This window comes from Miscanthus floridulus, chromosome 4, assembly GCF_019320115.1.
Source record: "Miscanthus floridulus cultivar M001 chromosome 4, ASM1932011v1, whole genome shotgun sequence".
Lineage (NCBI taxonomy): Eukaryota > Viridiplantae > Streptophyta > Magnoliopsida > Poales > Poaceae > Miscanthus > Miscanthus floridulus.
In genome coordinates, this window is record NC_089583.1 from 534,991 (window position 1) to 546,600 (window position 11,610).

Sequence of the window (11,610 nt, forward strand, 5' to 3'; positions counted from 1 at the left end):
GTGCGGTCATGTCATATCATATGTTTGATTGAGAACGCAGAGATCATAAGGTTGACGAAGTCTAGCTGATATGTACATACTAGGAGAAAGTTCGAGCAAAGGCATTCATTGGTTCAAAGCGGAGGTACACATATTCTTTATTTCATGCTTTTCCTGTCACTTGTGAACAATCTATCATAGGGAAAACATGCTATCTAAGTAGTTGATGAATGAGATATGGTATGATGAAAGAAACCTTGCTTCTTTTTGCAAAGTACTTAGGAAATTTTCTTATAAAATTTCAGAATCAATAGCTTGTCTCCTCAATGATGTTGAATTTCCTACCAGAGCCATATATTAGTCTTATTAAAAACCTTCTACATAAGCTGCTTGCTCTGTGTTGAGTTTTGTCATGTTTTGTTGACCCTTGTTGAGAGATTTATCATGTTCCCAAGATCAAGATCACGTACACACCATATATATATGTGCTGCTTCTATACTGGAAGTACGCAAAAACATGTTCTTCATCCACCTCAAAATGTTCTGCTCCTACGCTGGGAGAAGACAAAAAATATATATATGTTAGGTTTTATTAGAATAAATGCTCTAAGTTCTTAATAATATTTCTCTCAAAAAATTTATTACAAAGAGAGACATGGGTTATGCAAAAATATATAAAAGATGGATACAAAAGAAGTCCAAAATAAATAAATAAAAAGGGGAAAAAAGATGAGAAAAGATAGCCCATGTTCTCGCAAAAATATTCCATAAGAGAGAAATGTATTTCAAAGAGCATAGTAGAATTAGGTTAGCCACCAAATATTACACGCACATGCACATTTTGATCTAAGAGTATGACATTTCTCTTCTTGGATCCAGGATTTGACCTTACAATATATGCAAGGTAAGTACGCTACATATTTTATCACTACCTAAAACTCCACATAAGCTTTTTACAAGTAGGATAAGAAGAGACAAAACAACGCTTTAACGAGGAACTATACACATTTAGCGATCTAAGAGAATCATTTGAGGAGCAAAGCTATGTTTTAATTTAAAAATCTTTCAAAAACCCAAGTTTTCTGAGCAGGGGAAGCGAGGATGACTGGATTCTAATCTGTTCCATTTCTCAACCACCCAAGATGGTATGGTAGACACTTCAAAGTTCACATGTATAGGCGAGGCTTGAAATAAGGTAATATCGCTGCCAGTAAATTCCTCGGCTCCTTGGAACAAGGCTATCAGCTACAATACCTAAACTTTTATGCAACGTATTTTCGTACTACCGGTTAACTTGTATTGCTATGATTGAACTCGGGGGCCAGCTCCTAATCGGCTAAAGCAGATGAACGGAGATGCAGAGAAAGATCAATTTTGAAGTTATTAAGATCAAAAAGAAGATAGAGCCGATGCAGCTTTCAGTGATTACGATCAAATGTCATCGGCTAGGGAAAAAAGACCATCGGATCAAAATAGTTCGAAGCATGAAAACCCATACTTCAAACTTAGGGGCATGTGTTTACACCAAAATTTAGTAAGCTTATCCTGGAAAGGAAGAGATCGGCTGATGATGTCAAAAGCTAGAAAGTTTTTTAATTAAGTGATATTTATGAGCCGGCCAAGAAATATTATTTAATTAATTTGAGAGAGACATGACGTCCAGGTGCATATTAGGATGAAACAAACAAGGACACGTATCAAACAAGAAAGCTTCATCAGCAAGGATTCTACATAAGGGAAATTAGAGTCTATATATCTTGGTATTTCTTTTTATCTAGTCATGTTCGTTTAGGACTCTTATCAGCCTAGGGTATAAATATAAACCCCCGGCTATTGTATCAAACACATAATCAATCAAATACCAGTTATTTACTTTTTTCTGCTCTGGCCTCCCCTTAGGAGGAGTAGAGTAGATCTCGATGAGTTCTTCAGCAAGTATGGCTGCATCGATCCGGTCGACCTCCATTGCTTGCCTGTAAGTACCGTCATGGCTTATACCTCTGTCCGTATGGCTACATCGATCCGGTCGACCTCCACTGCGACTCTGGTATGAGTTAGTTATCGACTCTTGTCTAGTTCAAGTACGGTTGCATCGATCCGATCGACTTTCACTGCTCGAACTAGATTAAGGTCAAGTTATCGGCTCTACATTAGAATGACAGTCTTTGATAGATTCATTAAGTTACCGATATTGTTTATTGCTTTCATTATTCATCTAAATTACAGCAATATCACTCTGCCCGATTGGGATTGATCTAGATCGGTCTTATATCATGTTTAACCCATCGTTTGTTAATCTAAAACTGATCTAATATGTACATTAAACGATGAGTTACATTTTATCGGCTGTTTACATCAATCTTGATCGTGCATAGCGTGCGGTTAAAGCATATTGCGTTTTGAGTAGATTTATTGGCTAGCAAAAACCGTTCCATGGCCCGTTATCATGGCCTGTTTGATCCTGCCCCACACCTCACTGTTAGCACCGTGAAGTGAGGATCGTTATTCGGTAGATCTATTCCTGATAAGGCATGACTTTAACTGTGCGCTATGCCTGAATCGGCTGTTTTAGCCGATATCGAGTGCTTTCACGAGCAGTTCACATCATGAGACCGTTGAAATAAAGATAGGTTAAAAGATATGTTAGCCCCATGATTTTATTATTGTATTACGGCCTGCATGATTCTGCCTAATGCCCCAGTGATATTAGTAATGAGTTAGGTTCGTTGATTCAATTGTTATTTCTACGGCTTGCATGATTCTGCCTCATGCCCCACTGGTCATAGCAATAGATGAGATCTAACATGTTTATTAGCTTTATCTTTATTAAACGATTAAATGGTATTGAATTATTTCTTTTATAAAAGAGTTCGGTTACTTGTAGTCATTGGCTTAGCATGAACTAATTATTGTTAATATCTTATTGCCATTGACCAATATTTATTTAAAGAATGATATTCATCCTGAACGATAACCGATTCTTCTTACACAACCCCATGAGCTTTAATTAATTTATTCTTATGAATATGCTGTAATCGACTATTTAGACGATCTCCTTTCATATCGGCTCTCAGAGCCGCACATTCGGAACTGTCTGACAACACCGGCACGTTCCGTCCTTAATTACTGATAAACTTTCTCTCCTTATCAATTGCAGGGTCAAATTGACTGGCACGCCTTGGAAGGAGTGCGCAGGATCGACCACCCCTGCGCTAAAGCTAGGCGGATCTCCAGCTCTATCGAGCGGACCCTTCCGGCTTGCTCGTGTGTCCTCGGCACGGGACGAAATTTCGTGTCAACACCGGCTGATCCCAAGTGGCAAACTTTAGGCTCCATCCTTGTACGAGTACTCTATTTTCTTGTATTTATTCCAGAAAGCTATGTTAATATTTTTAGGCCTCAATTCGAACACAAAAACTTTCCAAGAATCGTACATGAATTTCATAGAAAACGATTCCTTTTCAATTGAGAAAACACACGAAAAATAGTCTTGCATTCCATAGGAGGGCTTGGTGGGAGGTGATGTACCCGTTGTCAATGAGACAACTGTCAACGCAAGATTTATTGCTTCAGCATTGGAGATGCTTATATGTGACAACGAGACCCCAGTTTGCATTGCGAAGTCCATTTTCCATCTTGAATTGTTTATGCAGGGTAAACAAACGGCTTTATAAAATCAGTTTTTTTTTTTTGTTTCTCTTCAGTCAACCGAAATCTTCCTTACTCACTGATCAACTTTTTACAAGCAACCAGCTAGGGAAAGTAAAGTAAAGTTGCTATAGTATGAATTACAAAAATACAAACTACGTTCAAAGTTGTAGCTTCACTGAAATTCTTTAGTGAAGTCAAAAGGAATATAATTAAATTAAAAAATAGAAACGATCAAGTGAATATGCAACTCTTTTGAAAGAAAGCTTAAAATTTAAGAAAAACTTGAGGTGATTGACAGATATTCAACCACAAGTTCCTAATAATGGAAGAAATTGTGTAATAAAAGATTAAAATTTGTAAAAGGTCAAAACATGACACATATGCCAGGTTATGGGTCGGTTTGGATCTTATTTTTATAGTGAGAATTGGGATTCTTGATAGTGAATTCAGAATTTGAATTATTTTTCTTGAATACGTAAAAGATTTGTGTATCATTGTATTAAGTAGAAGAGTTTAAGCAAACATACAACGTGCTTCTATCGAGCGCCGAAGGAGGTCGATCAAGCACAGCCGTAGCTGGACCATCCTAGCAAAAGACCTCTTGTTTCGATATTACATAAAATGAAACAACCAATACCGATGCAGCGGTGCGACCTAGGAGGTGGCCTTGCGTCTTCGCGGCTTCCTAGATGAGCCCTTTCCAACGGCCGGGAAGAGTGCGTCTAGTGCCTCGGCAGTGGACGCGGCCAGGTTGCCGTCACAGAGCTTGTAAAAGGCCTCGAGCTCCGACGCGGATGGCGCTGATGGACCCTTGGTGTAGCCCATACGCTGCATGATCAGCACCTCTCCTCGCTTGGAAGCATGTACTCAGGAGAGGGTCTGAGCCACCAACCGCCTGCTCCGCCACGGCATCACCTGCTTAGCAGGGGCTGCTTGGGAGGCTCACGAATCAGCGGAGAGTCCCTCTTGCGCATCACTTTGTTGATGAAGCTGTCGAGGCGGCGTTTGGCGAACCCATCGTTGTCCACAGTCTTGTGGCCATCCACCGGCGGTGAACTGGGAGGGCCAGCATCCACCATGAGGTTCGCTGGTCCGAAGCCTAGCGGATAGCTGTACTCCGTGTGTGTCTCCGGCGAGTCCATTGCCCACTGAATGGGGCGCGGGGGTGGTGTCCGCAGCTCGCAGGAGATCGTCGTTGGGTCCTCATCCTCCAGCTGGGGGCCACCACCGCTAGGGCCACATCTTGTAGCTGGGGGGCGCCGAAGTTGACACCAGGCGCTCAAGGGAAGGCCACGCGACGATCCGACAGCTGACGAGCAAGGCTGCGAACTCCTCTAACATCGGGTCCTCCGTGATGTCACGATCATGTGTGTCGTCCAGGTATAGCGTCAGCGTCAACGGGTCGGGCTCGACGAAGCCCGTCTCGTTGGCCAGCTCACCGTGCCCTGCCACGGTGGTGGGTTCACCGTGACCTTCCCGGGTAGCACTGTCGGCAGCCGCAGTGTTGTCCGGCGCCGCAGTGTTGCCGTTATCCCTTGGCCGCACTCGACGTCTGCGACATCAACGTCGGCGTCGGCGTCGCCGTCCTTTGCCGCAGCACCCAGCGGCATCCGGCATGGCTTCGCCCGAGCCCTGCGTACCTCCTTCTACGCCCAAGCCCGGTGTACCGGCGTGGGGTCGTGGCTAGTCGCTACAACCCTGGAAAGGACGTCGGCGGTGTGCGCCCAAGTCGCCAGGTACGGCGTTCCTTGCCGAACTCGTCCTCCGCGAGAATTTGAATTCTCAATAATGAGAGGTGTTTAGATCTCATTCTCATAGTAATTATTACTTTTACAAAATAAAAGTTTTTAGATAATAAATTTGGGTAGATAGTTGGATTCTAAAATCTCATTCTTATTTTTTCTATCTTATATATTATCCTTAAGAGATCAAATAGGGCTTAATAGAGCGCTTGCGCGGCGAGCTTTGGTTTTGCAGCCGTGTAGCTTGGACTCACCCTTGGGTTGGGAAGCTGGAAAGCATATCACCTTGGGAGTCCCGGACAGGACTGTCCTTGTTCTCCCCTTCCTATTTTTCGTTCTTTGTGCTGGAGCAGAGACTAGTCATTTACAGGAGCAGGAGCTGGAGGCTGGAGCTGACGGTTCTTGAGCCATGGATGGGCACGCTACTGGCAAGTGGCGCGGCACGGCGAGCGGGGTGGTGAGCGCGCCCGTGGACCGCGTGTGGGAGCTGGTGTCCGCCACGTTTGGGCTGCGCGAGTGGATGCCCATGGTGGAGTCGTGCACCGCGGTGTCCGGCGACGAGGGCGTGCCGGGCTACGTGCGCCTCGTGCGCGGCGGCCTCATGTTCCCCCAACACCTGCAGCAGGCGTCGTCGTCGTGGGTCAGGGAGAGGCAGCTGGGGATCCATGAAAAAATTTAGGGGCTGAACAAAAAGTAGCACAGTAACATATTTTAGACTACCGCTTGATTTTAAGTCTTAGCTTCACCTATGTGATAGAATTTTACGTAAAAATTCATGGGCGTCAAATAGGCTCCAGGGCTCCGGTATCGGTACCCCCATTGAATCCGCCGCTGAGAGGCCGGTGGCCATGGACCACGCCACCCGCTCCTACACCTACCTCATGGAGAACGGCAACGTCGGCCTCGCCGGCTCCCGCAACACCATCAGCCTCTTCGACTACGGCGGCGACGGCGGCGCAACGCTGGTGGTGTGGAGTTTCTGAGATGGAGCCGGTGGACGGCGCCAGGACTCCCTGCTCGACTACCTCCGCATCCTCTACAAGTCCTGCATCGACACCATCCCCGCTTCGGCCCGCTGCTAGTGCTACCTCTCTGCTCTGCCCTGCTCTTCATCTATGCAATAAAATATGCATCCTTATACTACCTACTATATACTCCTGCATGGTTACTAGCAATTGCAATCGTTTCTTGTTCGTCGATTCATAAAACCTCGGCTGCAAGCAGCACAGCACAACTATCTCCTTCTCCGTGCTGCGCAAGCGCAATGCACCCCAAACATATATACATCAATAAATAATTCTCTGAAATACTAGCTCGGTTCAGCATATACTATCATTCTGATGAATTTGAACAGGCAAGGTAACCAAATAGAAGAGAAGAGGCAATGCAAGCACATTTGACCTTGATTTTATTGCTCGAATTAACCGTTTCCATCACAAATCAACTACTGCTGGTAGCTAACCACCCTATCTGCCTCCCTTCCAAAAACAAAAAGGAAACAAGCTAGAGTTGAATATTTCACTGATCGGGGCCTCAAGCTCAAAGATCAGCGAAAAAGTGGTAGGTGCTGGAATCAAGCATGATGAGCCTTATTGCTGAGACCGCCGCAGCAGCCGCCAATGCAGTGAACCCAACAACATTCAGCCAGTGCCATGATTTCTGGATGGCAGACAGCTTAGGCCTCTTCACCATCAGGTACATGTGATTCGCGAGCACAAACGTCAGTGGGAAGGTGCTCAGGGCGCCCGTCAGGCTCATGAAGTCACCAAGGAATGGGAGCACTGCCGCCACCAGCGTGTTCACCGTCAGGTAGCCTCCTCTCACTACTACTCTGAACATTACGTTGTGGATTTCAAAAGGACCACCACGCCCACTTCCATATTTTGTGTCCAAGAATTCATACATTGGGCTAGCAAATATCTGGAGAATACATGAAACTCAAGTTAGTCACCAAGCCGCATCCATCAATGGCATGTTTGAAAGAGGTATATATAGGACTATTTGAAAGAAGGTGTTGGCTTACGTGCAGCGCTATGACTGTCTGAAAAAATGCCGACAGATTTGCAACGGCTTTTACCCAAACTGGGCCTGTGACACTGTTTAGCAGATAACCTGATGTTGAGGAACCATAAGCCCAGTAACCCATAAAGATTACAGCATAGAGAGGCAAGGAGCCAACGGTGAACTGGAACCATAGAGCTTTCTCCATGTTCTTGACCACAGGAGGCCTTATAGTTGCCTGAAATATTATTATATATTAACCACATAATAATGCGATTTCCTTGATGCTACTAAATTAACTAATACCAGAAAATGATCTCTGGACTCACCTGGATTTCTGGCAGCATACCAGTGTTGTAAGCAAACACAAGGTCTGCTACGGCACCTATTGTAGTGAAGACATGAGTTGAATGTGACGATTTGGGAATACTATAATCCCTCGCAGGAGAGGTTATCCCTAGCATGAAACATCAGCGATGAAACAAAAATAACATATTATTAAGCACAGAAATGCAAATGAACTCATGGTATCAATAAAGACGGAGCCAAAGGATAATACCATCTCTCAATGACAGCGCAAATGCTATCACAATATAGATGAGGCTGAAAAGTGTGGAGAATCCCAACCAAATCCTGAGGGCAGATAAATAAGGGATTCCAAAGGCAAAAAGAGCACAGACGAATCCTGATATTGCAATGCAGTAAGGGAGTTTCAGAACTCCAGCATCACTAAAGAGTCCATATGTTGCCTGCAAATGGAAGGTGACAAAATAAGTTTCCGAGGAAAATATTTCGTAATTTATATTTACATCAAGAGTAAATGCAAACTATAATCTAACCTGTGTACAGCATGCTATCGACAAATTCATCGATCTAATGGAAGGAAAAGCAAGAAACGGAATTTCAGAAAAAACCTCTAGTTTAGATACAGGAGGATCAATAAACAGTAGGGCCAAGAAATATAATAGAGGGAGTCATGGGGAGAAAAGAGTTTGATGTACAAAAGAAACAGTATGTATCAATCTGAGGCGATTTCTTTTTTTCCCTGGATCATACCTTGAGAGCTTGTCCAGCTAAGATGATAAAGCCAGTGTTGATCATGAAAAGGTTAATGTATTGTAGGGCCCATGTAAGCCCGTAAATTTTTCGTCCTGTAGCCAAATCAAATTCAATTCAAAGAATGAAGAAAATGAATCATACTACTAGCTTATTCTGACTAGTATATATATAGGATGCAGAAGAACAATACTAATGCAAGTGCAGAGCTAAAAGGAAGTTAGCTACTGACCATATATGTGTCCAGCAAGATCTCTGTATCTGATATGGCGTTTGCCACCGACTTCATGAAGCCGTGCAAGCAGAGCATTAGCATACATGGAAATGGCAGCAGCTAGGAGGAGGCCGCATGTGCCGCCAATCCAGCCTAAAGGGACCATAATCGATCCAGAGTATCCTAGAACATATGCGCTGTTGACCCCGGTTGTGAGGACGAAGCCAACTTGATACCAAGGATCTGAAAGAAAATAGCAGGCAGACAGAATGGTTTTAGGATTCAACCATACATAATGTATGCTTTATTAATTATTAAAATATAAATGCAGACATAAAGAAATTTAGTAATTATTACTATGGGTTTGGCCACGTGTACATACATGATTGTTTCCTCCACTTTGTAAATTGAATAATAAATAAAAGATTAGTACTATTATTTGATTATTCTACAGATATATATTTATATACATGGTTGTTTCCTCCACTTTGTAAATTGGATAATAAATAAAAGATTAGTATTATTATTTGATTATTATACAGATATATTTATGTAGCAGAAGAAATTTCATCCATGGAAGAGCAAAGCAGTGGATGGCTGAAGAAGGATTCTCAATAAGGAGGTTTATATACATAAGTACATCACGAAAGTTTGTTGTTCAGTTGTTTGTGAGAAGAAGCAGGAGTGCGCATGCAGAGATACATAGTCGTAGGAGGAGGAGGAATGGCGTAATACATACCAACGCTAATCTGGTGGGCGGTATCCTCGGAGATTTGGGGCGTCTCTCCCTTCTCGTCGGCGGCGTCCATGATCTTGATGGGCAGAAGGAGGGGCACCCTGTCGGGGGGAGCCTGATGGTCTTGGTGGTCGTCGTCGTCGTAGAATTGCAGGCGCAGGGGCAGGTCCTCTGTGAAGGACGAGGAAGCGGAGGCGGAGGCGGCGGCGGCCTATAAAAAGGGAAGGAATGAGGAGGAGGCCGCCGCAGCACAGCACGGTGATGCGGTGGCTTCCCCCCAAGACCAAAAGTAGCTCGCATCATTTCCATTTCCATTTTCATTTTCATAAGAATCATGGATGGATGGATGTCGTCCAGAAAATTTTAAAGGAAAAAGAGCGAGAAACAATGATGGACACGTTTTTTTTTTTGTTATCGCCAAACTAAAGTGGTGGGAATCCTGAGGGCACTCAATACTGATGGAGGGAGGGTTGCATGTATCAATCAATTAGAAAATCTAATGCGATTTGGTAGCTGAATGCTGCTGCTCCTCCTATCCTCGTGATACATACAGATACAAGATGGAGTGGGACGGAACGGAAGAGGGAGTGAGTGAGTGACAGTGGGGGTGTAGTTAATGCGGTGCCTAATAATGCAGTAACTAGTAGTAGTGATCTACTTACGTGCCATGTGGAACACAAGACAAGAAAAAGAATCTTGAAAAAGATTGACTGAATGGCAGGTTTAGCACAACAGGAACGGGCAGAGCGGCCAAACAAACTAAAGACGATGGTTCACGCAAGCAAAGCAATCATGGGGCATGGGCAATCAGCATCATCTTTCTTTCTCTAATATATATATATGCAGAGCATACTATAGGTGAGTAGTGCGTGGATGGAGGAGAATAAAATTAGAATAGAAAAGAAGAAGAAGAAGAAGAAGAAGGTCAGCAAGTGGTGTGATAGAATAGAATTGATAGGGAAAGGAGGAGGGAAAGCAAAGCGGGCAGGAAAGGAAAGACAACTTACATCCATTGCTTTGCTTCTCTTCTCTCCTCTTCTCTTCTCTTCTCTTCTCTTCTTGGGCTGCTGCTGCTTGCCTTTCTTTCTCTCTCGAGAGAGTCCAGTCAGGAAGCGAAGCTAATAATAATCCAATCTGGACTGGACTGCCTTCCTCTGCTTGCTTGCTTTGTGGTGGTGGTCCGATTCCGATTCAATTAATGCCGTGTGGACGGCGAATTGAGTTTATGGAGCACCTCGAAACTCAATCAAAATTCCAACTTTCTGATTGAAATTGATTGATTCCGTGGCGACTGGACGCCACTAGCAGGGCAGGGCAGAGAACAAATCAGCAAAAGGGAAGGAAGGCCTTTTGCTCGTTCGTTCGTTCGTCGCGGCTGACCACGACGAGCAGCACTGGCCGCCTCCGTCCCTCTCCTCTCCGGGCACCAGCCACCAGGCAGGCTTAGATTGATCGATTTGGTTGGTCAATCGCGTCGCCCTCGTCGTTCCTCTCCCCTTTTTTTTTTTTTTTGCCTACTTTTGCTAAAATCGGCAGGCTGTGGGTGGGGAAGAGGAACAGATTGCAGCAACGAGGAGGACGAAGAAGACGAGAGCTAGCTAATGGCGGCGCGGCGGGGTTTTTTTTTGGTTTGTTATTAACCATATGTTGACATGGGGGCAGGTGATTGGATTGGAGACTGCAAAGCAGAAACAGGGAATGGGGAAAAAAATCCAATCCAAGGGCGGTGGAGGTCTCCGTTAGAGTAGTTTGTTGCAGCCAACAAACCAACTGCCTTGCCTATGGAGGAGGAGGAGATCTCGCGGGCTCTCGCCCACCTCTACCCGTCTCTCTCTCACACACACAGGTGGAGAGCGACGCCTTGTCGTTGGCCTCCCTCCCCGCGATTTCTCGCATTCGGTTGCTCTGAGCTCGGTCGTAGACTTTTACGTAACATCGAAGCGTAATATGGTCCAGCTTTTGGCCGGAACACTTTCCAGGTGGTCGTTAGAAACGCGTCGTTGTACGATTAAATTCTTCTTTTTAATAAAATAATACGTAAATGTTTTGTGTATTCGAGAATTTTTTTTATTATTTCTTTTTTAATATCATGCTGCATTGTTTTTTTGCTTGCCAAAATCCCCAACCACGCGCGCACGCAACACATTTGTTTTCTACTCACTCACCGCACACCCAACCCACCATACAATATGCACATAAAAATATGTGCATGCGTAAATACACATAAATAC

At 44.3% G+C, this 11,610-nt stretch overlaps 1 protein-coding gene and 1 pseudogene across 1 annotated transcript; one reads left to right on the forward strand and one right to left on the reverse strand.

Moving 5' to 3' along the window:
- The first annotated feature begins 5,373 nt into the window (after window positions 1-5,373).
- On the forward strand, window positions 5,374-6,527 carry LOC136549272 (lachrymatory-factor synthase-like; annotated as a pseudogene).
- A 215-nt stretch (window positions 6,528-6,742) lies between these two features.
- Window positions 6,743-11,294, reverse strand: LOC136549271 (probable proline transporter 2). Its single transcript, XM_066540505.1, has 8 exons — window positions 10,387-11,294; window positions 9,383-9,590; window positions 8,662-8,886; window positions 8,430-8,524; window positions 7,933-8,122; window positions 7,703-7,830; window positions 7,396-7,611; window positions 6,743-7,292 (listed from the first exon to the last, which is right to left on the reverse strand). The coding sequence occupies exons 1-8, from the start codon at window positions 10,390-10,392 to the stop codon at window positions 6,912-6,914; spliced, it is 1,449 nt and encodes a 482-aa protein (XP_066396602.1). The 5' UTR covers window positions 10,393-11,294; the 3' UTR covers window positions 6,743-6,911.
- Between the last annotated feature and the right edge of the window lie 316 nt (window positions 11,295-11,610).

Coding starts and splice junctions, on each gene's coding strand:
- LOC136549271 (XM_066540505.1), bottom strand. Junction 8,887..9,382: donor CGCCCACCAGATTAGCGTTG/GTATGTATTACG, acceptor ATTTTCTTTCAG/ATCCTTGGTATCAAGTTGGC. Junction 7,831..7,932: donor TGCGCTGTCATTGAGAGATG/GTATTATCCTTT, acceptor GTTTCATGCTAG/GGATAACCTCTCCTGCGAGG.